Source organism: Ornithorhynchus anatinus, chromosome 1 (assembly GCF_004115215.2).
Source record: "Ornithorhynchus anatinus isolate Pmale09 chromosome 1, mOrnAna1.pri.v4, whole genome shotgun sequence".
NCBI classification, from domain to species: domain Eukaryota; kingdom Metazoa; phylum Chordata; class Mammalia; order Monotremata; family Ornithorhynchidae; genus Ornithorhynchus; species Ornithorhynchus anatinus.
Window position 1 is genome coordinate 131267617 of NC_041728.1, and position 26397 is coordinate 131294013.

Consider the following 26397-nt stretch of genomic DNA (forward strand, 5'->3'; position numbering starts at 1 on the left):
AGAATTGTACTTCCCAAGCGCTTAGTACAGTGCTCTGCACCCAGGAAGCGCTCAATCCGTTGTTGGGCAGGGATCGTCTCTGACGCCGAATCGTACGTCCCCAAGCGCTCAGTACAGTGCTGTGCACCCAGTAAGCGCTTAATAAATGCGATTGAATGAATGAATAAATCTGATCGAATGCGAAGCAGCGGGGCTCCGCTGGGCAGGGCGGAGCTTCCCCGGTGAGAGGGGCTTCCCAGGTGGGCGGGTCAGCGGGGCCCGGGCGGGACGTGCCGGAGGCTGCCGAGGCTCCGCGCTCCCTCCCACCCCGGTGCCCGCCTTGAGCCTCTTTCCTGCCGGGCCCGTCAGGTCCTGGCCGGTCCGGTCCCGTCCGGGGTCTGTCCGGGGCCTGTCCGGTCCCTGTCCGGTCCTGTCCTGCCCCGTCCTGTCCCTGTCCGGTGCTGTCCTGTCCGGGTCCTGTCCTGGTCCTGTCCTGTCCCTGTCCGGTCCCTGTCCGGTCCTGTTCTGCCCCGTCCGGTCCTGTCCCATCCTACCCGGCCCTGTTCTCTGTCCGGGTCCTGTCCTGTCCCTGTCCGGTCCCTGCCCGGTCCTGTCCTGCCCCGTCCCGTCCTGTCCCATCCTATCCGGCCCTGTCCCGTCCGGGTCCTGTCCTGTCCGGGTCCTGTCCTGTCCGGTCCCTGTCCGGTCCTGTCCCGTCCCGTCCCATCCTATCCCGCCCTGTCCGGTCCTGTCCAGCCCCGTCCGGTCCCGTCCCGTCCTGTCCAGCCCGGCGGCGAATGGAGCAGCGGCCGCTGCTGACCTACAGCCTGGAGGCCCCGGGCCTCGGCTCGGCCCCGGCCCCGACCGCCCGCCGCCTGTCCACCTCCCTGGGAGTCCTGCTGCCCACCCTGCTGTCCATGGTCAGCGTCGTGCTCTTCCTCAGACTCGGTGAGTGCCGGCCCCTCCGCCCCGGCCTCCCAAACAAACCCCCCTCCCCCGATCCCCGACCCCACCGCACGGGCCTGGGGAGTCACAAGGTCGTGGGTTCTAATCCCCACTCCGCCGCTTCTCTGCTGGGTGGCCTTGGGTCAGTCACTTGGCTTCTCTGGGCCTTAGTTCCCTCCTCTGTAAAATGGGGGGGGGGGCGAGTCTGTGAGCCCCACGTGGGACAGGGACTGTGTCCAACCCCATCCGCCCCAGCGCCTAGTACAGTGCCTGGCACAGAGTAAACGCTCTTCTAGACTGTGAGCCCGTTGCTGGGTCGGGATTGTCTCTAACTGTTGCCGAATTGTACTTTCCAAGCGCTTAGTACAGTGCTCTGCACACAGTAAGCGCTCAGTAAATACGATTGAATGAAATACCGTGATTATTATTATTATTATTATTCTCACAGTCCTCACCCTCTAACCCTCCCGGCCGCCCTCTCCCCGCCTAATAATAATAATAGCATTTGTTAAGCACTTACTATGTGCCAAACACTCTTTTAAGAGCTGGGGTCGATACGAGATAATCAGGTTGTCCCACGTGGGGTTCACAGTCTTAATCCCCATTTGACAGATGAGAGAATTGAGGCCCAGAGAAATGAAGTGGCTTGCCCAAGGTCACGCAGCAGACAAGTACCGGAGTCGGGATAATAATGTTGGTATTAGTTAAACGCTTACTATGTGCCGAGCACTGTTCTAAGCGCTGGGGTAGATACAAGGCAATCAGGTTGTCCCACGCGGGGCTCACAGACTTCATCCCCATTTTACAGATGAGGGAACAGAGGCCCAGAGAAGTTAAGTGACTTGCCCAAGGTCACACAGCTGACAAGGGGCAGAGCCGGGATTAGAACCCACGTCCTCTGCCTCCCAAACCCTGCCTCTTGCCTCTAAACCACGCTACCTCGCCTCCTAAAACCCCAGGCCTCCAGAGTCCTCCTCTCATCAAATACTAACAGTATTTGTTAAGCGCTTGCAATGTGCCAGGCACTGTACTAAGCGCCGGGGTGGATACAAGCAAATCGGGTTGGACACAGTCCCTGTCCCACGGGGGGCTCACAGTCTCAATCTCCATTTTACGGATGAGGGAACTGAGGCACAGGGAAGTGAAGCGACTTACCCAAGGCCACACAGCAGGCGAGTGGCTTAAATCCAGGGCTCTGCATGTAGTAAGCGCTGAATAAGTAATAATGATGGTATTTGTAAGCGGTTAGTATGTGCCAAGCACTGTTCTAAACGCTCGTTTGAAGGAATAAATACGATTGAACGAAGTGGCGGAGCCGGGATTAGAACCCAAACCGCGAGGCCCTCTCCCTTTCGGGTTCCCGGTGCTTTCCCTGGCGACTCCTTCCTCTCCCCACCCTCCCCAACCCCCAATTTTCTCCAAGCTAGGATCGGGGGAGGGGGAGGGCAGCATGAGAAGCAGCGTGGCTTAGTGGAAAGAGCCCGGGCCGGGGAGTCAGAGGTCGTGGGTTCTAATCCCGCCCCTCCACTTGTCAGCCGTGTGACTTTGGGTAAGTCACTTCACTTCTCTGGGCCTCAGTTACCTCATCTGCAAAATGTGGATGAAGACCGCGAAGGGGATTAAAAGGGTGAACCCCACGCGGGACAACCTGATGACCTCGTATCCGCCCCAGCGCTCAGAACAGTGCTCGGCACATAGTAAGCGCGTAACAGATACCAACGTTATCAGCTCCCTGCTCCCCACCCCCTCGCCACGGCCTCCCTCCCGGCCTCCGGGTTGCGGTGAGGATTTCTAAGCAGCTTCCCATTCTCGTTTTGAAATGTGGAAGTGAGAGCCCCAACTTTCTGCACCCCCAGTCCCCCACCCCTTTTCCGGCGCCAATTGCGAGAAACCGGGGTGCAGAGGGGGCAGGGCGAGCAGCCTGCAAACCCGGTCTGCTGAAAACTTCACCGGGGTAATCATCGTTCCCTCCCACCCCTCCCCAAACCCCCGAACCCCCTGGCACTGCCCCGTCCCGGGGCCCCAAGGCCTCACCGTCCCCGAAGGACCGCAGCGGGAAGGAGAAGTGTCCTTTCTCTACTTCTCCCTGGAGGAGGACGCTGGGAGAGACGCCCCACCAAGCCGGGGCCGGGCCACCGCCCCTGATATTTTCGGGTCACCCGGGGGCGTCTGTCCTCTCCAGTCCGCTGCCCCTCTACCTGGGATCTGCCTTCTTTCCATCTCCCTCCTTCCTTCCCTCAGCCGGATCATGGACACCTGCGCCCATCCCTTTGGGGCTCCTTGTTCTTCTTCCTTTCTCCGGCCCCCTTCCTCCCTCCTGGCTGGGGCCGGGCTTCAAAACACACACACACTCACACACACTCTCTTTCTCCCTCTAATTCATTCATTCATTCATTCGTATTTATTGAGCGCTTACTATGTGCAGAGCACTGTACTAAGGGCTTGGAATGTACAATTCGGCAACAGAGAGAGACCACATCCCTGCCCCACAACGGGCTCCCAGTCGGGAACGGGGCTCCCTCTCCCCCCCTTCCTCTCTCCGTCTCTCTGGCTCTCCCTCTTCTTCTCTCCCTCTTTCCCTCTCCCTCTCTCCCTCCTTCCCTCTCCCCCTTTCTCCCCTTCCTCTCTCCCTCTTTCCCTCTCCCCCTTTCTCCCCTTCCTCTTTCCCTCTCTCCTGCTCTCCCTCTTCCTCTCCCTATTTCCCTCTCCCTGTCTCCCCCTTCCTCTCTCCCTCCTTCCCTTTCTCCTTCTCCCTCTCTCCGTCCTTCCCTCTCTCCCTCTTCCTCTCCCTCTTTCCTTCTCCCTCTCCCCCCCCTTCCTCTTTCCCTCTCTCCTGCTTTCCCTCTTCCTCTCTCCCTCTCCCTCCCTTCCCTCTCCCTCTGTCCCCCTTCCTCTCTCCCTCCTTCCCTCTCCTCCCTCTCCCTGTCTCTCTCTTTCCCTCTCCCTCTCTCCCTCTTCTCTTCTACCTCTTCCTCTCCCTCTTTCCCCCTCCCTCTCTCCCTCTTCTTCTCTCCCTCTTTCCCCTCTCTCTCTCCCTCTTCTTCTCTCCCTCTTTCCCCTTCCTCTCTCCCTCCTTCCCTCTCCCTCTCTCCCCTTTCTTCTCTCCCTCCCTCTCTCTTCCCCTTCCTCTCTCCCTCCTTCCCTCTCCCCTTTCCCTCTCCCCCCTTCCTCTTTCCCTCTCTCCTGCTCTCCCTCTTCCTCTCTCCCTCTTTCCCTCTCCCTCTTTCCCCCTTCCCCTCTCCCTCTTCCTCTCTCCCTCTCTCCCTCTATCACACCTACTCCCTCCTAATAATAATTATGGTACTTGTTAAGCGCTTACTATGTGTCAAGCATTCATTCAATCATATTTATTGAGTGCTTACTATGTGCAGAGCACTGTACTAAGCGCTTGGAATGGACAATTGGGTGACAGATAGAGACAACCCCTACCCAACAACGGGCTCACAATCAAGCACCGTTCTAAGCGCTGGGGTAGATACAAGGTAATCAGGTTGTCCCACGTGGGCCTCACAGTCTTTATCCCCATTTTACAGATGAGGCAACTGAGGCCCAGAGAAGTGAAGGTCACACAGCAGACAAGTGGCGGAGCCGGGATTAGAACCCAGGTCCTCGGCCTCCCAAGCCCATGGCTCTTGCCACTAAAGCCACGCTCCTTCTCCTGCCCCTAGGCCCGGGCTGCCGAGCTCCTAGCAGGGGCACTCCACATTCCCCGAGGACCCGCTGGCCTCTCGGAGTAGATCTGTCAAATTCCCCACGGTCTCGACGTCCCAGGCCCGCTACCCCTCACCCCCTTCTTCCCTGTGTCCACCCCCCATCCCCGACCTTGACCCCACTGACCCCTTTTCCTTGGTCCCCTCCCTCCCCCTCAGAACCCCTCCTTATTCCGAAGGACATACTAAAGTGCAGAGATTTATTAATAATAATAATAATAATGGTATTTGTTAAGCACTTACTATGTGCAAAGCACTATTCTAAGCACTGAGGAGGGATACAAGGTGATCAGGTTGTCCCACGTGGGGTTCACAATCTTAATCCCCATTTTACAGATGAGGCAACTGAGGCCCAGAGAAGTGAAGTGACTTGCCCAAAGTCACACAGCTGGCAAGGGGCAGAGCTGGGATTCGAACCCATGACCTCTGGCTCCCAAGCCCACGTTCTTTCCACTGAGCCACGTTGCTTCTTCAATTTAATCCTTCCACAGCACTAACGTACTCCTTCTCACGTAACTCCCTCCAGCCTGTAATTTATTATTCTCTTTATTATTGTATCTCCCCCAGCGCTTAGAACGGTGCTTGGCACATAGTAAGCGCTTAACAAATACCAACATTAATTCATTAATAATTAATCCGAAGCAGAGGTTGAGGGGTGGAGCTGAGGACTCCCTAGACTGTTAGCCCATTTTGGGCAGGCGATGTGGGCAGGGATTGTCTCTCTTTCCTGCTGTAGTGTACTTTCCAGGCGCTTAGTACAGTCTTCTGCACCCAGTAAGCGTTCAATAAATACGGTTGAATTGAGTGAATTGAATTAATTCCCCGGGGTATTAATTCAGTCCGGCCTTGAAATTCGCCAACGAAGAAAGGGGCTGGGAGGATCTTGGGGCTGACCACAGATCGGGCAAGGGACCCCTCGGGAGAGACAGTAGTCAGGACTCGAATTCCCCTCTTCCCTTCTTCCCTTCTCCCTCGGCTGCGGCTTCCCGCTCCCCACTTTCTCTGCCGAGGCTCCCGGGTAAAGGGAAATAATAATAATAATAATAAATAGTGGTATTTGTTAAGCGTTTACTATGTGCAAAGCACTGTCCTAAGCGCTGGGAGGATACAAGGTGATCAGGTTGTCCCACGTGGGGCTCACAGTTTTACAGATGAGGAAACTGAGGCACAGATAAGGCACAGACTTGCCCAAAGTCACACAGGAAAGGGAAGACTGTCAACTCATTCATCCAGCAGCGTGGCTTAGTGGAAAGAGCACGGGCTGGGGGAGCCAGAGGTCATGGGTTCAAATCCCGGCTCTGTCACTTGTCAGCTGTGTGACTTTGGGCAAGTCACTTCACGTCCTTGGGCCTCAGTGACCTCATCTGTAAAATGGGCTTCAAGACTGTGAGCCCCACGTGGGACAACCTGATCACCTTGTATCCTCCCCAGCGCTTATAACAGTGTACATAGTAACTAGAACAAGCACATAGTAAGCGCCTAACAAATGTCATCATCATTATTATCCAGTGGTATTAACTGAGCGCTTACTGTGTGCGGAGCACCGTACTGAGCGCTTGGGAGAGTTCAATAAAACAGACCCACGCCTGAAGTCTTCCAAACTGTGAGCCCGTTGTGGGCAGGGATCGCCTCCATTTGATGTTGAATTGTACTCTCCCAAACGCTTAGTACAGTGCTCTGCACGCAGTAAGCGCTCAATAAATGCTATTGAATGAAAACCTGCCCACAACGACCTCACGGTCCAAAGGGGGAGTCAGACGTAAATAACAATCGATAAATAAGATCGTTGAGGGCGGAGAATGTGTCTGCTTACGGTCGTACTCTCCCAAGCGCTTAGTTCAGTGCCCTGCACGCAGTAAGCGCTCAATAAATACGACTGAATGAAGCTTGATCTCTCCTCCCCTTCTCCCCGAGCTGAGGACCCTCTCCCAGCTGGGAGGAGGGTCTTAAAATGGGAAGAGGGGCAGGGAGCCGGTGGAGAAAAGAAGCAGAGACTGTGAGCTCACTAATAATAATAATAATTTGGTATTTGTTAAGCGCTTACTATGTGCCAAACACTGTTCTGAGCGCTGGGTAGATACAAGGTAAACAGGTTGTCCCACATGGGGCTCAGTCTGAATCCCCATTTCCCAGATGAGGCAGCTGAGGCACAGAGAAGTGAAGTGACTTGCCCGAGGTCATCCAGCAGATTAGAAGCCACATCCTCTGACTCCCAAGCCCCTGCTCCCAGCGCTTAGAACAGTGCTGGGCACACAGTAAGCACCTAATAAATAACATCATTATTATAGAGGAAGCAGCGTGACTTAGTGGTAAGAGGCCGGACTTGGGAGTCAGAGGACATGGGTTCTAATTCCGACTCTGCCACTTGTCAGCTGTGTGACCTTGGGCGAGTCACTTCACTTCTCTGGGCCTCAGTTACCTCATCTGCAAAATGGGGATTAAAAATGTGAGCCACGTGGGACAACCTGATTACCTTCATTATTATTAGTAGTATTATCCACCCCAGTGCTTAGTACAGTGCTTGGCACATAGAAAGCACTTGCAAAGGCCATAATTATTATCACTATCATTCAGCCCAGTGCTTAGTATAGCGCTTGGCACATAGCAAGCGCTTAACAAATACCATCATTATCATCATTATTATTATTATCATTATTATTATTACCCACCTCAGCGCTTAGAACAGTGCTTGGCACCTAGCAAGCTCTTAACAAATAGTAATAATAATGTTAGTATTTGTTAAGCGCTTATTATGTGCAGTATTATGTGTACTAAGCGCTGGGGTAGATACAGGGTAATCAGGTTGTCCCACATGAGGTTCACAGTCTTAATCCCCATTTTACAGATGAGGGAACTGAGGCACAGAGAAGTTGTGACTTGCCCAGTTCACACAGCTGACAAGTGGCAGAGCTGGGATCCGAACCCATGACCTCTGATTCCCAAGCCCGGGCACTTTCCACTGAGCCACGCTGCCATTATCATCATCATCATTATTATTATCTTTATTATTATTATCCACCTCAGCGCTCAGTATAGTGCTTGGCACATAGCAAATGCTTAAATACCATCATCATCCTTATTATTATTATCATTATTATTATTATCCACCCCAGCGCTCAGTACAGTGCTTGGCTCATGGCAAGTGCTTAAGAAACCCCATCATCGTCATCAACATTATTATCATTATTATTATTATCCATCTCAGCGCTTAGTACAGTGCTTGGCACAAAGCAAGTGCTTAAGTACCATCATCATCCTTATTATTATCATCAGCGCTTAACAAATACCATCATCATCCTTATTATCATTATCAATATTATTATCATTATTCACCCCAGCGCTTAGCACAGTGCTTGGCACATAGCAAACGCTTAAGAAATACCATCATCGTCATCATCGTTATTATTATCATTATTATTATGCACCCCGGCGCTTAGTACAGTGCGAGCGCCTAACGAACACCCTCATCATTATCATTCTTATTCTCATCATCCACCCCAGCGTCTAGCACAGTGCCTGGCACAGCTAGTAAACGCTTCACAAATAGCGTTATTAAGGATGGCGTTATTAGAATTATTATTTCGTCCCGGGGGGGGGGGGGGGCTCGGGGGGGATGCCCGGGGGAGGGCAGCGGGGCTGGGGGAAGAGAGGAGAGGAAAGGGAGAAATGAAGCCGAGCGGGACAATCCCAATAAATCGCGGCAGGCAATTACAGGAGCGGGAAGAGCGGGGGGAATAAAGCGGGCCTCGGCCCGGCAGCCGCCGGCAGAAGATGAAGCGCGCCCCATTTAAGGGCTAATCGCTTCGCGACAGGAGGAAATATCGGCGACATTAGAGGCGGCCGAGCCCGCGGGAAGGGAGGGGGCTTTGGGGGGGACCCGAGGGGGGCGAAGACTCGGCCCTGCTGGGGCCCGAGGACACCCTCTGCACCCCTCTCTGCCTGCCTGGCTGGGGGAGGAGGATCTGGGTCACCGGGGGGGTGGGTGCACCTGGGTCATTGGGTGGGTGTCTCCGTGGGATTGCGCATGGGGGTGAGTGGGTGGGTGGGCCTATCTGTGGGATTGGGTGGGTGGGTGCATCTGTGGGATTGGGTGGGTGTCTCTGTGGGATTATGTAGGGGGGTGAGTGGGTGGGTGTCTCTGTTGACTGTGTATGGGAGTGAGTGGGTGGGTGGGCCTATCTGTAGGATTGGGTGGGTGGGTGCACCTGTGGGATTGGGTGGTTGTCTCTGATTATGTTGGGGGTGAGTGGGTGGGTGGGCCTATCTGTAGGATTGGGTGGGTGGGTGCACCTGTGGGATTGGGTGGTTGTCTCTGATTATGTTGGGGGTGAGTGGGTGGGTGGGCCTATCTGTAGGATTGGGTGGGTGGGTGGGTGCATCTGTGTGATTGGGTGTCTCTGTGGGATTATGTCAGGGGTGAGTGGGTGGGTGTCTCTGTTGTTTGTGCATGGGGGTGAGTGGGTGAGTGGGTGGGCTTATCTGTGGGATTGGGTGGGTGTCTCTGTGGGATTATGTCGGGGGGTGAGTGGGGGTTGTCTCTGTGGGATTGTGCATGGGGGTGAGTGGGTGGGCCTAGTATTGGGTGGGTGGGTGCATCTGTGGGATTGGGTGGGTGTCTCTGTGTGATTATGTGGGGGGGGGTGAGTCGGTGGGTGTCTCTGTTGATTGTGCATGGGGGTGAGTGGGTGGGTGGGCCTATCTGAAGGATTGGGTGGGTGGGTGCATCTGTGGGATTGGATGGGTGTCTCTGTGGGATTATGTGGGGGGGTGAGTGGGGGGGTGTCTCTGTTGATTGTGCATGGGGATGAGTGGGTGGGCGGGCCTATCTGTGGGATTGGGTGGGTGGTGAGTGAGCGGGTGTCCCTGTGGGATTGTGTGTAGGGGTGAGTGGGTGGGTATCTTTGTATGATTATGTGGGGGGGTGAGTGGGTGGGTGTCTTTGTGTGCTTGGGTGTGGGGGCGAGTGGGTAGTTGCATCTGAGTGATTGGGTGTTGGGGGGTAGGTGTCTCTGTGGGATTGGGTCTGGGGGTGAGCGGGTGGGTGTATATGTGTGATTGGGGGGGGGGGCGGGCGGGTGTCTGTGTGATTGGGTCTGGGAGTGCGTGGGTGGGTATATCTGTGTGATTGGGTGTGTGGGTGCACCTGGGTGATTGGGTGGGTGTCTCTGTGGGATTGGGTCGGGGGGTGGGTGTCTGAGTGATTCTGTATGTCGGGGTGGGTGTCTCTGTGTGGGTGAGTGTATCTGTGTGGTTGGGTGGGTGGGTGTATCTGTATTTGTGTTGGGGGGTGTGTGTATCTGTGTGTTGGGTGAATGGGTGGGTGTATCTCTGTGATTGTGTGTGTTGGGTGAATGGGTGGGTGTCTGTGTGGTTGTGGGGGGGGGGGGGTAAGTGGGTGTATCTGTGTGATTGTGTGTATGGTGTGTGGGTATCTCTGTGTGAATGTGTGGGTGAGGAGGTGTATGTGTGATTGTGTGTGTGTGTGTACTTATCTGTGTGGTTGTGTGGGTGGGTGTATCCGTGTGATTGTGGGGGTGGGTGGGGGTTAGAGGGCACTGCTTAGCGAGGGAAGTGGGAATCTGACCTCTTCTCCATCAGGCCGGAAATGATAATAATAACTGTGGTATTCGTTAAACCCTTACTCCGTGCCAAGCACTGTACTAAGCCCTAAGGTGGATACGAGCAAATGGGCTTGGACACAGTCCCTGTCCCTCTTGGGGCTCACAGTCGCAATTCCCATTTTACAGAATTCCCATTTTAGAGCAGCGTGTTAGCGGAAAGAGCATGGGTTGGGGAGTCAGAGGACGTGGGTTCTAATCCCAGCTCCACGACTTGGCTGCTGTGTGACCTTGGGCAAGTCACTTCACTGCTCTGTGCCTCAGTTACCTCATCTGTAAAAAGGGGATTAAGACTGGGAAACCCATGTGGGACAACCTGATTACCCTATATCTACCTCAGCGCTTAGAACCGTGCTTGGCTCATAGTAAGTGCTTAACAAATACCGTTATCATCATTATTAATAACAAATACCGTAATTATTCTAGTTATTCATACCGTGCTTGACACATAGAGCTGAACAAACTCCAATAATAATATATTAATAGCGTTATTTTTATTCTAAAGCTAGAGGATGGAGAGTCCCCGCCTACACTTAAATTTTATATTATAAATCAGTGGCTTAGTGGAAAGAGGCCAGGCTTGGGAGTCAGAGGACATGGATTCTAATCCTGCCTCAGCCACTTGTCCGCTGGGTGACCTGGGCCGAGTCACTTCACTTCTGTGGGCCTCAGTGACCGCATCTGGAAAATGGGTATTGGGACTGTGAACCCCACGTGGGTCAAATGGGATGAAGACTGCGAGCCCCACATGGGACAACCTGATCACCTTGTATCCCTTCCAGCGTTTAGAGTAGTGCTTTGCACATAGTAAGCACTTAATAAATGCCATCAATATTATTATTATTATCTAGTGGAGAATAATTACGGTATTTGTTAAGCACTTACTATGTGCCAAGTACTCTTCTAAGCGCTGGGTAGATACAAGGTAATTTAATTTAATTTAATGATGGTATTTGTTAAGCGTTTACTATGTGCAAAGCACTGTTTTAAGTGCTGGGGAGGATACAAGGTGATCAGGTGGTCCCACGTGGGGCTCACAGTCTTAATCCCCATTTTACAGATGGGGTAACTGAGGCCCAGAGAAGTGAAGTGACTTGCCCAAAGTCACACAGCTGACAGGTGGCAGAGCCGAGATTTAGAACCCATGACCTCTGACTCCTAAACCCGGGCTCTTTCCACCGAGCCACACTGATTCTTGAGGGCAGGGAATCAGATCTACCACTCTAGGGTATTGTACTTTCCCAAGTGCTTAGTACAGGGCTCTGCCCCCGGAAAGCGTTCAACAAATACCTTGGGTTTCTCGCTCCCTGCCGCAGGGAGAGGGTGGGCCCACTCGCCTCCAATCTGTGCTAGAGGGCTGGCTGGAGGGAGAGGGGGCAGGAGTTTATCCCCACAACTCACTTCCCCAAAAAAGCAGTCTCGGCCCCTCTCCGTGTGTGAATTCTTCACACAGTCCCCCTCCAGCTCAACAGAACTCTCCGACGACTTCGTTTTCAAAAGAAACCCACTAGCTGTAATGTGAAATTCCGTCAGTCAACCCAGCGGTTCTTTCAGCATCCGCTGGGTTGCTGTTAGTCATCTAGCTGCCTCATTTGGCCTTTGGGAAGGCAATTGGATTTTGAAAGCAGGATTCCCTCAAAGGCCGGTAGGAAAAATCCACGCACCTCTACACCTCAAAAAAGACACACCACCGGTTAAAAGCCCACCAGAAGCGTTGGTTCTGCTAAACCCCTTCCGGACTCTCCTCCTCCTCCTGAAAGTCCCCTCGATTCGCCCAAACTCTCTGAAGATCGGCTGCCCGAAATCCAAAGCAGCCTCCGGCTGTCGATACCGGCCGAGCTTGTCTCCGTTCCCGTCGAGACCCCGGTTCTGAGCAACGCTAACCTCCCGTCCCTTAACTTCTCCGCGCCTCAGTTACCTCATCTGTAAAATGGGGATGAAGAAGACGGTGAGCCCCACGTGGGAAAACCTTTCGTTCATTCATTCGTTCATACTTATTGAGCGCTTACTGCGTGCAGAGCACTGTACTGAGCACTCGGAGAGTGCAATACAGCAACAAAGAGAGACAATCCCTGCCCACAAGGGGCTCACAGACTAGAGGGGGGGGAGACGGACATCAATCCAAGTAAACAGGCATCGATATCAATAAATTCATTCAATAGTATTTATTGAGCGCTTGCTATGTGCAGAGCACTGGAACGTACAATTTGGCAACAGATAGAGACAATCCCTGCTTACAGCAGTGCTTGGCACAGAGAAGGCATTTAGCACTTATGTATATATGTAAAAATCTATAATTCTATCTAAGGGATTATCTCTCTTTACTGCCGTATTGCACTTTCCAAGCGCTTAGTACGGTGCTCTGCACAGAGTAAGCACTCTGTAAGTACGATCGCATGAATGAATGGACAGATACCATTTTCTTTCTTCTCCCCTCTCGCCAACCCGGACTCTCCATACCCACAGGCTTCGTCCTGGGCCAGGCCGGGCTGTGCGAAGCCCTGGGCATGCTGGCTCTGGCCTTCCTGATCATCGGCTTCACCGTGCTCTCCGTCTGTGCCATCTCCACCAATGGCGTGCTCGATGCAGGTGGCACCTACTGTATCCTTGTCCTCACTCTCCCCTGTCCACCCTCCGGCCCAGATCTCCGAGGCCCCCGTCCATCCACCCCCCAGCTGTCGGGCTCGTCGCCGGGTCCCTCCCCCATCCCCGTCCATCCCCCCCCCGAGCCGCGCACTGGCACGGGAATAAGAATGATGGTATTTCTTAAGCATTTACTACGTGCCCAGCACTGTTCCAAGCGCCGGGGTCGATACGGGTCATCAGGTTGTCCCTCGTGGGGCTCGCGGTCTTCATCCCCGTTTTACAGATGAGATAACCGAGGCCCAGAGACGTTGAGTGAGTTGCCCAAAGTCTGGAGAGGGGGCAGAGGCGGAATGAGGGAGTGGAGAGGGAGGGCAAAAGGTGAGAGGGGAGGGGGCCGGAGGGGGGAAGAGAGGAGGAGAGAACAGGAAAGAGAGGAGGAGGGAGAGGGAGAGAGGAGAGGAGGAGCGCAGGGCCCATTAGCTGATTGTTTCTCTCCGTGACTGTAATGGGAATCCATTCCGGGTCCGTGTCTGGGCTGCTAAACAGGGCTGGGAGGATGGGGATGGAGAAAGGAGTGCTCATCCTCCCCTCCTCCACCGCTCTTTGGATGGACCCCCCTCTCGGCAGGGTCAGGGGAGAGGGCCCACCCTCCTCCTCCTCCTCTTCCAGGACCCCGGGCTGGCGTCTGGATCCTTGCCCACCTCCATCCTGGTTGTTCATCCCACCGGGAGGCTCCGCGGGAGCTTCCGTCTCTCCCAGCAGGGATGCCGTGACCACTGGGGGTGTCTTCAGTACAGTACAGTATAGTGAGCACTTAAACCAGTACCATTCCAAATAAGGACCTCACTGTCCTCCCCCACGATGAAACTGCCCTAGAAAATGCCCCTCCACTCGTCCGACTGCTCGTGATGAACGGGGAAGGGAGGAGACCGGCCTAGGCCTAAGGGCTGCGTCGCCCACGGTGGTCCCGGCACGGGGCAAGGAGCCTGCAGAGGGTGGCATGCCCGAGGGCTTCGGGGAGGAGGCGGCAGAGGCCCTCGGAGGTCAACCCGCCCCCTGCTAAGTTCATTCATTCATTCAATAGTATTTATTGAGCGCTTACTATGTGCAGAGCACTGGACTAAGCGCTTGGAATGGACAAATCGGTAACAGACAGAGACAGTCCCCGCCCTTTGACGGGCGCACAGTCTAATCGGGGGAGACGGACAGACAGGAACAATAGCAATAACGATAGCAATAAATAGAATCAAGTGTCTGGAGCTGGTGAAGGAGGGGGGGTGGGAGGCCTAGTGGGAAATCCTGCCCGCTGGGGGTGGAGGGGAGGGGATCTCTAGCCCCGGAGAAGCAGGATGGCCCAGTGAAAGCAGCATGACCTAATGGCAAAAGCACAGGCTTGGGAGTCAAAGGACGTGGGTTCTAATCCCGGCTTTGCCGCTTGTCTGCTGCGTGACCTCGGGCAAGTTACTTCACTTCTCTGTGCCTCAGTTCCTCCATCCGCAAAATGGGGATGAAGACTATGAGCCCCTCATAGGATAACCTAATTACCTTGTGCCTGCCCAGTGCTTAGAACAGCTCTGTGCACACATAAAATCTTGATTCATTCAATAGCATTTATTGAGCGCTTATTAGGTGCAGAGCACTGTACTGAGTGCTTGGAATGTACAAACGGCCAACAGATAGAGACAGTCCCTGCCCACTGACGGGCTTACAGTCTTAATGAATACCATCACATTATTATTATCCTGCCCTGGATTCGGTTACGGGGAGGGCAGGGGAGAGAGGGAGAAAGAACCCGGCTTGGCCGGAGAGCACCGCTTCCTGACTCTTCCCCAGACATGATTAGCCGGGCCCTGGGCCCTGAGTTCGGGGCCAGTGTCGGGCTGTTCTTCTTCTTGGCCAACGGGGGCGGCTGCGCTCTGTACGTGCTGGGGCTGGTGGAAGCCATCGTGGATGTGTTCGGAAGGCCCCCAGGTGAGCCCCCTCCCCACACCCCGCCACCCCGTCTCCACCTCGACCCTCCTCGGCTCCCCGCGGCCCAACCCTTTCTCTGCCGTCCGGTGAAATGGCTCGGAAAATAGTTCAGCTTCGAAGGACTTGAAAAGTGCGGCTGCAGGGGAGGGGAGAGAGGGAGGGAAAGAGGGGAAGGGGGTGGGAGGTAGAGCCGGGGAGGTAGAGGAAGATACGGGGGGGGGGGGGTCGGTGGGAGATAGACTGGCCGCTTCTGGCTTATTCTGGCCTCTCCGATTCCCCCTCCGGAGCTCTCTCTCTCTCTGTCTTGGCCTTCATGTCTCTCAGTGGCCCTGTCTCTGTCTCCGCACCTGCTTCTCCTCCTGCTGTGTGACCTTGGACAAGTCACTTCACTTCTCTGTGCCTCAGTTACCTCATCTGTAAAATGGGGATGAAGACTGTGAGCCCCACGTGGGACAACCTCATTACCTTGTATCTACCCCAGCGCTCAGAACAGTGCTCGCCGCTTAACAAATACCATCACCATCATTACTATTATTATTATTATTATTGAACACTTACACTTCTCACCCAAAGCCCTCCTGCCTTCGGCCGAGTCCCCTCTCTGTCCTCCAAGGGAGACAGCAGTAGAGAAGCGGTGTGGCTCAGTGGAAAGAGCACGGCCTTAGGAGTCACAGGTTGTGGGTTCTAATCCCGGCTCCACCACTTGTCAACTGTGTGACCTTGGACAAGTCACTTTACTTCTGGGTGCCTCAGTTTCCTCATCTGTAAAATGGGGATTAAGACTGTAAGCCTCAGGTGGGACAGCCTGATACCCCTGTATCTACCCCAGCGCTTAGAAGAGTGCTCAGCACATAGTGCTTAACAAATACCGAAATTATTAAATTATTACTATTATTAATGGGAGTTGGAAAAGACCAGGGCCCGCAGGGCCGAGGAGCATTCATTCATTCATTCATTCCATCAGTTGTATTTATTGAGCGTTTGCTGTGTGCGGAGCACTGTACTAAGCGCTTGGGAAAGTACCATACAGCAATAAAGAGAGACAACCCCTGCCCACAACGAGCTCACAGTCTGGGCAGGGGGCCGGAGGGGAGACAGACATCAATACCAGTAAACAGGCATCAGTGCAAATAAATAAAATTACAGATATAATTTTACATTATATATTACACCAAGGAGCAACCTCAGCTTAGAGGAGCGTGGGACGGGGGTGGGGACGCAAAGGATTTCCTGGCACGGGGCCCGGCGGCCCTTGGGGGAGCCGGGGAGGAGGGGATAGGCCAGGAGCCGCCCGGGTGCTGTCAGATCTGAGCTGGAAGGCCATCCGTCTTGTTTCAGAACCGCGGCCACAGCTGAGGTTGCATGGTTTGGCTCCTTTCCCATGGTCCAAGGACTCAGGTCTGCTCGGTCGACAAGGCCTCAGACTCCCCGGAGAACCCCCCGACTCCGTGGCCTTTACAGAGAGGCAGCATGGCCTAGTGGATAGAGCACGGGCCTGGGAGGCAGAAGATCGTGGGTTCTAATCCAGCCTCTGCCACTTGTCTGCTGGGCGAACTTGGGCAACTCACTTAACTCCTCTGTGCCTCAGTTCCCTCATCTCTAAAATGGGCATTGAGACCCGTGAGCCCCATTTTGGGACAGGGACTGTATCCATCCCGATTTGCTTGTATCTTGGTCTGCTGTGTGTGACTTTGGGCAAGTCACTTCACTTCTCTGGGCCTCGGTTCCCTCTTCTGTAAAATGGGGATTAAGATAATAATAATAATGTTGGTATTTGTTAAGCGCTTACTATGTGCAGAGCACTGTTCTAAGCGCTGGGGTAGACATAGGGGAATCAGGTTGTCCCACATGGGGCTCACAGTCTTAATCCCCATTTTACAGATGAGGTGACTGAGGCCCAGAGAAGTCAAGTGACTTGCCCACAGTCACACAGCTGACAAGTGGCAGACCTGGGATTCAAACTCATGACCTCTGACTCCAAAGCCCGTGCTCTTTCCACTGAGCCACGCTGCTCCGTGTGGGACAGGGACTGTGTCCAACCCAATTATCTTGTATCTACCCCAGCACTTAGCATAGTCCCTGGGACACGGTAAGCACGTCACAAATTCCATTATTATTATTATTTCCCTGCTGTTCACCCAAACCCGCAAGCCCGCCGGGGAGGCTCCTTCTCTCTCTCCCCAGGAGGGGTTTTGGATTTGGTCCCTGAGACTGTCTCCCAGATGACGCCAGTCTCCCCGGCACCTAGGGCGCGCTCCCCACTTGATGTCACTGTCTCCCGTGGGTGACATCGGAGCGGTTGCCGTAGCAACCGGCAGTGTCACCTTCAGAAGAGCTGGATGCTGGGGAGGAAGAACCACAAGAACCACTGGGCGGGAGGGCTTCGATCTGGTGGCCGCCTTCCCTCGGCCCAAGCCCAACTCCACCCTCACCACTCAGTAGGAACTGGCTCTCCAGAACAGAAGCAGCGTAGCCTAGTGGATAGATCACGGCCTAAAAGTCAGGGGACTTGGGTTCTAATCTCGGCTCTGCCACGTGTCAGCTGTATGATCTTGGGCAAGTCACTTCGCTTCTCTGTGCCCTGTGTAAAATGGAGATTAAACGCTACTCCCTCCTACTTAGACTGTGAGGCCCATGTGTATGCTCGTCATGGCCAGGGAACAGATCCACTAATTCTGCATTGTAAAAAAATACAAAAATTATGGTATTTGTGAAGCGCTTACTATATGCCAAGCATTGATCTAAGCACTGGATGTTAATGATGGTATTTGTTAAGCGCTTAATATGTGCCAAGCACTGTTCTAAGCACTGGGGTACTTTCCAAGTGCTTAGTACAGTGCTCTGCATACAGTAAGCACTCAATAAGTACGATTGAATGAATAAATGAATGAAAGGTAATCAGGTTGTCCCATGTGGGACTCACAATCTTAATCCCTATTTTACAGATGAGGTAACTGAGGCAGAGAGAAGTGAAGTGACCCACCCAAAGTAACACAGCTGACAAGTGGCAGAGCCCAGGATTAGAACCTACGACCTCTGACTCCCAAGCCCGGGGTCTATACTTTCCCAAGCGCTTAGTACAGTGCTCTACACATAGTAAGCTCTCAATAGCCACCATTCATACAATGTGATTTATTGTGCACTTACTGTATGCAGAGCACTGTACTAAACACCTGATTGATGTGGGACAGGGGCTCTGTCCAACCTGATTATCTTGTGACTCCCCCAGCGCTTAGTACAGTGCCTGGCACCTATTAAGCGCTTACTGAGTGCCATTATTATTATTTGAGAGTCCTTGCGGCACATTCTAGACCCCGTCTCTTCCAGAACTGGCCCATCCTAGAATTTACTCATTTTAGGGTCCATTGGCTGTGACGGGTTTGAGAGATGTAGAAGGGCTGACTGGGATTTTCAGGGCCCCTGAGGCAATCCTTTGGATTCTTGAGACATTCCTCTCAGTCGTGGGGGAGATCCTTAAATAACAATAATAAGAATAATGACGGTATTTGTTAAGCGCTTACTATGGGCCAAGCACTATTCTAAGCACTGGAGTAGATACGAGGTAATCAGGTTGTCCCACGTGGGGTTCACGGTCGTAATCCCCGTTTTGTAGCCGAGGTAACTGAGGCACAGAGAAATGACTTGCCCAAACCCACACATCTGATAAATGGCAGAGTCAGGATTAGAACCCACGACCTTTGACTCCCAAGCCCGGGCTCTTGCCACTAAGCCACGCTGCTTCTCTATTCAAAGTCACCGATGGGTCAGGTCAGCAGTAGACATGTCCAAACCCCCTCTGCTGCCTGTCCTGTCTGTCTTTCAACCTTTCAGATGGTGGGGAGAGCTGGAGAGGAAGCCATGGAGGGGTGTGCCCGTCCTCTCCATTCCCCAGCCTGCTCTATTCACCGGAGGGTGGCTGGACCGGGAGAACTACCAAGCACTGTGGGATGGGGAAGCGGGAGAGGGAGGAGGCGGGGAGGCTCAAGGGATTGGGGCTTGGGGATGGCGGGGTCCATATCGTCTACTTCCTAGAGAGCAAATGGGAGGAGGGGAAGAAAGAGATGCTCTGGGACGTCGTGGGAGGAAGAGGGAGGATGGGTGCCCTTCTAAAGTGCCCACACCTCACTGTCTCTTACAGGGGACGGCCCGGGCACCGGGGTGCACGTCTTGATCCGCAGCTACTGGTATGAGCTGCTGTATGGTTCTGTGCTGCTGCTATTCTGCCTGCTGGTGTGCCTGCTGGGAGCCCAAATCTACGCCCGGGCCACGCTTCTTATCTTCCTCGTGGTGGTGGGGGCCCTGGGCGCCGTCCTGATCAGCTTCTTTGCCCGCGGACCCGCCGTCGTGCACCTCTCCGTGCCCGAAGGCAATGGTACCCTGGCGATCAACGGATCCTTCACCGGTTTCAAGCTTGTTACCCTATGGGGTAACCTATATCGTGAGTTACCCGGCCGGGACAAGGTGAAAGCCCGGGAGAGAGGAAGGGAAGAGTTGGGAGGCTTAGCTGAGGGAGCAACAGGGAGGAAGGGAGAGGGAGGAGTGTCTACCCTTCTGTCTTTCAGCCGTCGTGCCCTTCCTCTCCATGCCCCGGCCTGCTCTGTTCACCGGAGGGTGGCGGGACTGGGAGAACTCCAACCAGTTATCTCCTCTCCATCCAAGTGCTTAGCACGGTGCTTGGGCTCATCATAATAAGCAGCATGGCGTAGTGGATAGAGCACTGGCCCGGGAGTCAGCCGGTCGGGGTTCTAATCCCGGATCTGCCACTTGTCTGCTGTGTGACCTTGGGCAAGTCGCGTCACTTCTCTGTGCTCAGTTACCTCATCTGTAAAATGGGGGTGGAGACTGTGAACTCATGTGGTTTGCTTTATGCACCCCAGTGCTTAATACAGTGCATGGCACATAATGAGTGACCAACAAATACCATTGCTTTTATTGTTATTATTAATAATAATAATAATAATGATGAATGCCACAATCATTATTACTGTTATTATTACCAGTGGAGGGCAGAACAGACATCTCGGATCCTTCTTGAACCTCCTTGCTCTTCACCCCAAACCCCTCTCTTTCTCGGCTGGAGGGTGGGAGGGTGGGCAGGGTGAGGGGTGAGACGAGATGAGACAGTCCTTATTTCTCCCTGCTCCTGACAGCCGCTTACGGCCCGGACTACACCACGGGCCTCACTATGAGCTTCAGCTCCGTGTTCGCCATCCTCTTCAACGGCTGCACGGGGATCATGGCCGGGGCCAACATGTCAGGTAAGACCGGGACGAGTCTTCCCCAGAAGGGCTGTGGGGTCGGGCACGGCCGGAAACGGTCCTCTGACTCCTCTCGTCTCTGGCATCTCCCCTCTCCCCTCTGCCCCTCTCGGTGCCCCTCCCCACTGGCCCAGACACAGAATGCGTCCGTTTATTGTTATACTGTCCTCGCCCAAGCACTTAGTACAGTGCCCTGCACACAGTAAGTCCTCAATAAATACGATTGTAAGAATCGACGAATGACTCCGTCTTCCATCTTCCTTCCAGGAGAGTTGAAGAACCCTAGCGTCTCCATCCCCCGGGGGACGCTCACAGCGGTCTTCCTCACCTTCCTCACTTACAGCCTACTTCTTCTGCTGGCCAGTTGCACCTGTGACAGGTGTGTACCTCCCCCTTCACTCCGCACCCACCCTTCTCTTCGGGCCTAACTTAATTCCCTGGTTCGGGCAGACTGGGCTGGTGGTCTCTTCTTAGGCCCAAGACCTGAGACGGATAAACCCCAAGGGAAGATGACCCAGGGCCTTTTTTAAAAAATCAATAGGGTATTTGCTAAGCGCTTACTGTGTACTAAGCACTGTTCTGAACACTGGGGTAGATACAACTCCATCAGATCTAAGAAGCAGAAACTTCCTACCCTACCACCCCTAATGCCCTGTAAACTGGCTTGGGGCCACTGGGGCTGGCTGACTGTCTTTCTGTTCCGGTGTCTGTGTATGTATCGGCGTGCGTGTCTGTGGGTATAAATGGGCACGTTATACAGACACACACTTGTAAATCCACTTGGCTTTGTTGTCAGAGAGCACTCTTGATTCGAGAGGGAGAAAAGAGCAGGTTTCCCCGTGCTGCGTACGGTGAGGGGTTGGAAACAGGATTTGGTGGGAATCCGCGATCATTCCCCCTCCACCTCCTCCACTCCCCGGCCCCCAGATCAAGCAACCTTCTATGCATCCAGGGCTTAGCCCTGCTAATTGCCCATCAATGTCGTTTCCATTTCTTTCTGATAAGACATAGGTAGCTGGAGCCCAGGGGCCCGCTGGCTTCCTGCCCACCTTGAAACTGATTATCACAGGGACTTTGGAGCCAGAACTGGGGAGATTGCTGAGGCCAATGTAGCTGGCAACCACCCCCCTACCCATCGCCTCCCTCCCTCCCCTCTCCATTCATCCCATCCCGGTCACTTCTGTGGTCACCTCTCTGGTAGCAGGGGTGAGGGGACTGTCAACCCTGGCCCTTTCTCTGCTTCCGTTCCTAGGCCTGTTTCCTCTTTCTCCCCCTTCCCCCATAATTTCATTTCCCCCCCCCCCCAGGGATTGCCTTTCCCCCTCCTTCTCAGGCTGGCTCTAGAGGCGGGGGAGAGGGAGCGTTGTTGTCAGGGCCTAATATCTTAATGCGCCACCATTATTCACCCTGACAGCGGCCAGGGCAGCCTCCTTCACCGCCACCGCCCCTCCTCGTTTGTCACCGGGAGTGAAGCCTTCTCGTTGCTCCTGTGGGATCAGATTAACAGGGTTGACAGGCCAGACAAGCAAATTAAACTCTTGACTCCACCCTCCTCCTCCTCCTTTCTCTCCTCCTCCTCCCCCTCTTCCTCCTCCTTCTTCATCTTCTTTGAGGTTCGCTGGGACTGAAGCTCCTCTGGTGTGTCTAATGAATCGATCAGTGGCACTTCCTGGGCACTTACTATGTACATAGCACTATACAATACTATACTAAGCACTTGGAAGAGTACTGTGCGACAGAATTAGCAGACACGTTCTCAGCCCGTAATGAGTTTACAGTCTAGAGGAGGAGACAGACATTAATATAAATAAGCAATTTATAAGGTGAAATTTCAAGATAGGTTCATAAATGCTGTGGTGTTACGGGTGGGGCAACTATCAAATGCCCAAAGGTCACGGAGCCAAGTTCATAGGCGACGCAGAAGGGAAAAGGAGCCCGGCTAAAGAGGGTTTAACCGGGGAAGGCCTCTGGGAGGAGATGTGACTTAATAATGCTTTGAAGATGGGGAAAGTCGCATTCTGGTGGAGAGGGAGGGAGTTTCAGGTGAGGGGGAAGGGATAGGAAAGGGGTCGGCGGTGAGATAGATGAGATCGGGGCACAGTGAGTAATTTGGCGCTAGAGAAGCAGAGTGTGCGGGCTGGGCTGTAGTAGGAGATCGGTAGGTAAGGTCAGCAGAGAGGGTGAGCTGATTGAGTGCTTTAAAGCTGATGGTAAGGAGTTTCTATTTGCTGCGGAGGTGGATGGGCAACCACTGGAGGTTCTTGAGGAGTGGAGAGGCCTGGGCTGAGCGTTTTTGTTCATTCATTCATTCAATTGTATTTATTGAGCGCTTACTGTGTGCAGAGCACTCTACTCAGTGCTTGGAAAGTACAGTTCGGCAACAGATAGACACAATCCCTACCCAACAGTGGGTTTACAATCTAGAAGGGGGGACGACAGACAACAAAGCAAAACAAGTAGACAGGCATCAATAGCATCAAAATAGATAAATAGAATTATAGATATATACACATCATTAATAAAATAAAGAGAATAATAAATGTGTACAAATATACACAAATGCTGTGGGGCGGGGGGGTTGGTTGGAGCAGAGAGAGGGAGTAGGGGTAATGGGGAGGGGAGGAGGAGCAGAGGAAAAGGGGGGCTCAGTCTGGGAAGGTCTCCTGGAGGAGATGAGCTCTCAGTAGGACTTTGAAGGGGAGAAGGGGAAGCAGCAGGAATGACCTCCACATCTGGGGGAAGCAGCTTGGTGTAGTGGATAGAGCATGGGCCAGGGATTCAGAAGGTCACGGGTTCTAATCTCAGCTCCGCCACTTGTCTGCTGTGTCACCTTGTGCAAGTCAATCCATCCTCTCCTCTGTGTCGATTACACACTTGGCTGAGGACCTCTTAATTTCTTTATATGAATGTCTGTCTCCCCCTTTAGACTGTAATCTCATTGTGGGCAGGAAATATATCTATCCACTCTGTTATGTTATGGTCTTCCAAGAGCTTAGTACAGTGCTCTGCACACTATAAGTGCTCAATAAATACAATGACTGACGTCACTTCTTTGTGTCTCAGTTACCTCATCTGTAAAATGGGGATTGAGAGTGGGAGCCCCATGTGGGTCAGGGATTGCGTCCAACCCGATTTGCTCGCATCTACCCTAGAGTTTAGTACAGTGCCTGGCACATAGTAAGAGCTTAACAAATACCATAATAATTATTATTACTATTACTTACAGCTTGGAATGGTATGTGTGTGTGGTGGGGTGAAAACTGTAAGGGATAAAGGACTGGCTATGTGGTTTTATTATCTTGGGGTGTGTTTGTGTGTTACCTGTTTGCACGGAGAGAGTTGAGAGTCTGGTGTCACTTATGGGTCATGTGGCAGGGTAAGAGTCCCCTCAGCAGCTGGGCCCTGGGACCTCTTGCCTGCTGGCCAAATACACTAGGCTCTGGGAGGGATTTTCCTATATTTCAAAGTCAGAGTTAGGTGACCCCGGTGACCCCGATCCATCCTAGAGTGGCTCACGCAAGCAGGGAGGCTGCCCTAGATCGGCTTTCTCCCTCTCCCTCTTCTCCCTTCCCTGCTTCCCTGCCTCCCTCCCTCTCCACCTCACCTCCCTCCCACCTCACTTCCTTCCCACCTCCCTCCCTTCCTCTTTACCTAACTTCCTCCTTCCCCACCTCCCTCCCTCATTCCCTCTCACCTCTCTCCCTCCCTTCCCACCTCCCTCCCACCTCGGCTCCCTCCCACCCACCTCACCTCCCTCCCATCTCACCTCCCTCCCACCTTACTTTCCTCCCGTCCAACTCCCTCTCACCATCTCACCTCCCTTCCACTTCCATCCCAACCCCCTCCCTTCTTCCCTCCCTCTCACCTCACTTCCCTCCCATTTCTGGGAAGCAGTGTTGGGAATCAGAGGTCGTGGGTTCTAATCCCGGCTCCGCCGCTTGTCAGCTGTGTGACTTTGGGCAAGTCACTTAAATTCTCTGCGCCTCAGTTCCCTCATCTGTAAAATGGGGACGAAGACCGTGAGCCCCACATGAGACAACCTGATCACTTGTGTCCCTTCCAGCGCTTAGAACAGTGCTTTGCACATAGTAAGCGGTTAACAAATACATCATTATTATTATCTCATTCCCTCCCATCTCATTCCCTCCCACCTCACTTCCCTCCCACCTCTCTCCCTCCACACCTCCCACCCTTCTGACCTCCCTCCCTCCTTACCTCCTTCCCACTTCACCTCCCTCCCTCTTTCCTTCCCTCTCACCTCACTTACCTCTCACCTCATTCCCTCCCTCCCACCTTCCTTCCTCCTTCCCTCCCTCCCACCTCCCTCCCTCTCACCTCACCTCCTTCCCACCTCATTCCCTCCCACCTTTCTCCCTCCTTGAATCCCTCCCACTTCCCTCCCTCCCACCCATCTCATTCCACCCCCTTCCCCCATCTCACCTCCCTTCCCCCCTCCCATCCTCCACCTCTCGGTGGACCCCCCCCGGTCCGTTGCGCTGCCTGTAGCGATGTCTGCCTCACCCCTTTTTCCGTGCTCCCCATAGGCTCCTCCTGCAGAAGGATTACGGCTTCCTGAGGGACATCAACATCTGGCCTCCTGTCGTCACGTTGGGCATTTTCTTCTCCACCCTGTCGGCTGCAATGAGCAACCTCATAGGGGCCTCTCGGGTTCTGTATGCCATCGCCAAGGATGACCTCTTTGGTCAGTGTCCCCCGTGGGCTCCCCTTTGTCTGGACTCCCCCCTGCCCCTCTCCTGACCCTTGGTAGTACCCCTTCTCCCTGGGTGGGCATTTGAAGCTCACCTCTTTCCTTGGACCATTTTTAGCCCTGCTTCCCGGCTGGAGAGGGGACACAAAGGCAGCAATTCGTGCCAACATTGGGCACCGCCTGGGCCTTCTCCCCAGATTTATAAAGGCCTGGTCTCCATAATCCTCATTCATTCAATTGTATTTATCGAGCACTTACTGTGTGCAGAGCACTGTACTAAGCGCTTAGGAGAGTGCGATACAACAATAAACATACATTCCCTGCCCACAAGGAGCTCACTGTGGCTCGCTATCTCCAAGCAACCGAGCACATGGTGTAGTGGATAAAGCCCAGGCCTGGGAGTCAGAAGGTCATGGGTTCTAATCCTGGCTCTGCCACTTGTCTGCTGTGTGATCTCGGGCAAGTCACTCCACTTCTCTGGGCCTCTGTTACCTCATCTGTAAAATGGAGATGGAGACGGGGAGCACCTTGTGAGACAGGGACCAACCCAATTTGCTTGTATCCACCCCATCGTTTAGTACAGTCTGGCGCATAATAAGCACTTAACAAATATTATCATTATTATGTCCAGGCAGAGAAGCACCATGGCCTAGTGGAAAGAGAGATGGACAGACAGACCCTGGAGAACCCGAGGGAAGGGAACCAGAGAGGCAGAGCCAAGGGGAGACAGAAAGAAACCAGGCCAGAGCGCAGGACTGAGAGTGGGAGCGGGAGAGAGAAACCTCCAGGCTTAAATGGCTCCGACAAATTGCTTGGCAGCGGCTCTTTATTCCCGCGCCGCCTGGGGAATGAGTTCTCGGCGGGAGCCCCCTCCCCCTCCCCGCTCGCCCCCTCCTCTCTCCCACCTTTCCTCCCCCTCCCCCAGCCGGCCTGCCCGCCGTAATGACTTTCCTCTGGGATTAGTTTTATTTTCTTGGCTGCCAGGTGAAGGAGAAGGGGAAGGGAGAAGGACCGTGGAAGCATCCAGAACTGGGGACCAGGGCACAATTGGGGAGGGGAATGTAGGGGGTCCTTAGGAGTAGGGGATGCGGGGGGCAGTCACCCAGGGAAGGGGAGGAGAGACACCTGAGTTCTCCCATCGTCCATACTTTCCCTCCCTCCACCTCCCTGCTTTGTGCTTGGGTCCTTTAGCCCACTGTGGGATGAACCAGTCCAGGGCGGGGTCAGGCGGGGCCTAGTGGAAGCAGCATGGCCTAGTGGTAGTAAGTGCTTAACAAATACCATTATTATTATTATTTTATTATTATTCAGTTACCTCACCTGGAAAATGGGGATTGAGACTGGGAGCCCCATGGGGGATGAGGACTGTGTCCAAACCGATTTGCTTGAATCCGTCCCAGTGCTTAGTACAGTGCCTGGCACATAGTAAGCACTTAACAAATACCATAATTAATTACAAAGAACAGGGCTTAGAGAGGAGTAAGAGCCCCAAACTTGGTTGCCCTAATCCTCGGCTTTGAGCTGCTTGTGACTCTGAGTTATATGCCTCCCCCTCTCCCACACTCCCTCCGTTCGTTCATTCATTCGATTGTATTTATTGAGAGCCTACCGTGTGCAGAGCA

At 53.6% G+C, this 26397-nt stretch overlaps 1 protein-coding gene across 1 annotated transcript in view; it reads left to right on the forward strand.

The window, feature by feature from the left end:
• The first annotated feature begins 706 nt into the window (after window positions 1-706).
• Window positions 707-26397, forward strand: part of LOC100082621 (solute carrier family 12 member 9-like) — a 48398-nt gene continuing 22707 nt past the window's right edge. The window contains exons 1-7 of the mRNA XM_029068519.2: window positions 707-927; window positions 12719-12853; window positions 14672-14809; window positions 18948-19247; window positions 19960-20067; window positions 20335-20446; window positions 24612-24769. Coding sequence (XP_028924352.1) covers window positions 777-927; window positions 12719-12853; window positions 14672-14809; window positions 18948-19247; window positions 19960-20067; window positions 20335-20446; window positions 24612-24769 — 1102 coding nt within the window. The 5' untranslated portion in view covers window positions 707-776. The remainder of the gene's footprint in view (window positions 928-12718; window positions 12854-14671; window positions 14810-18947; window positions 19248-19959; window positions 20068-20334; window positions 20447-24611; window positions 24770-26397) is intronic.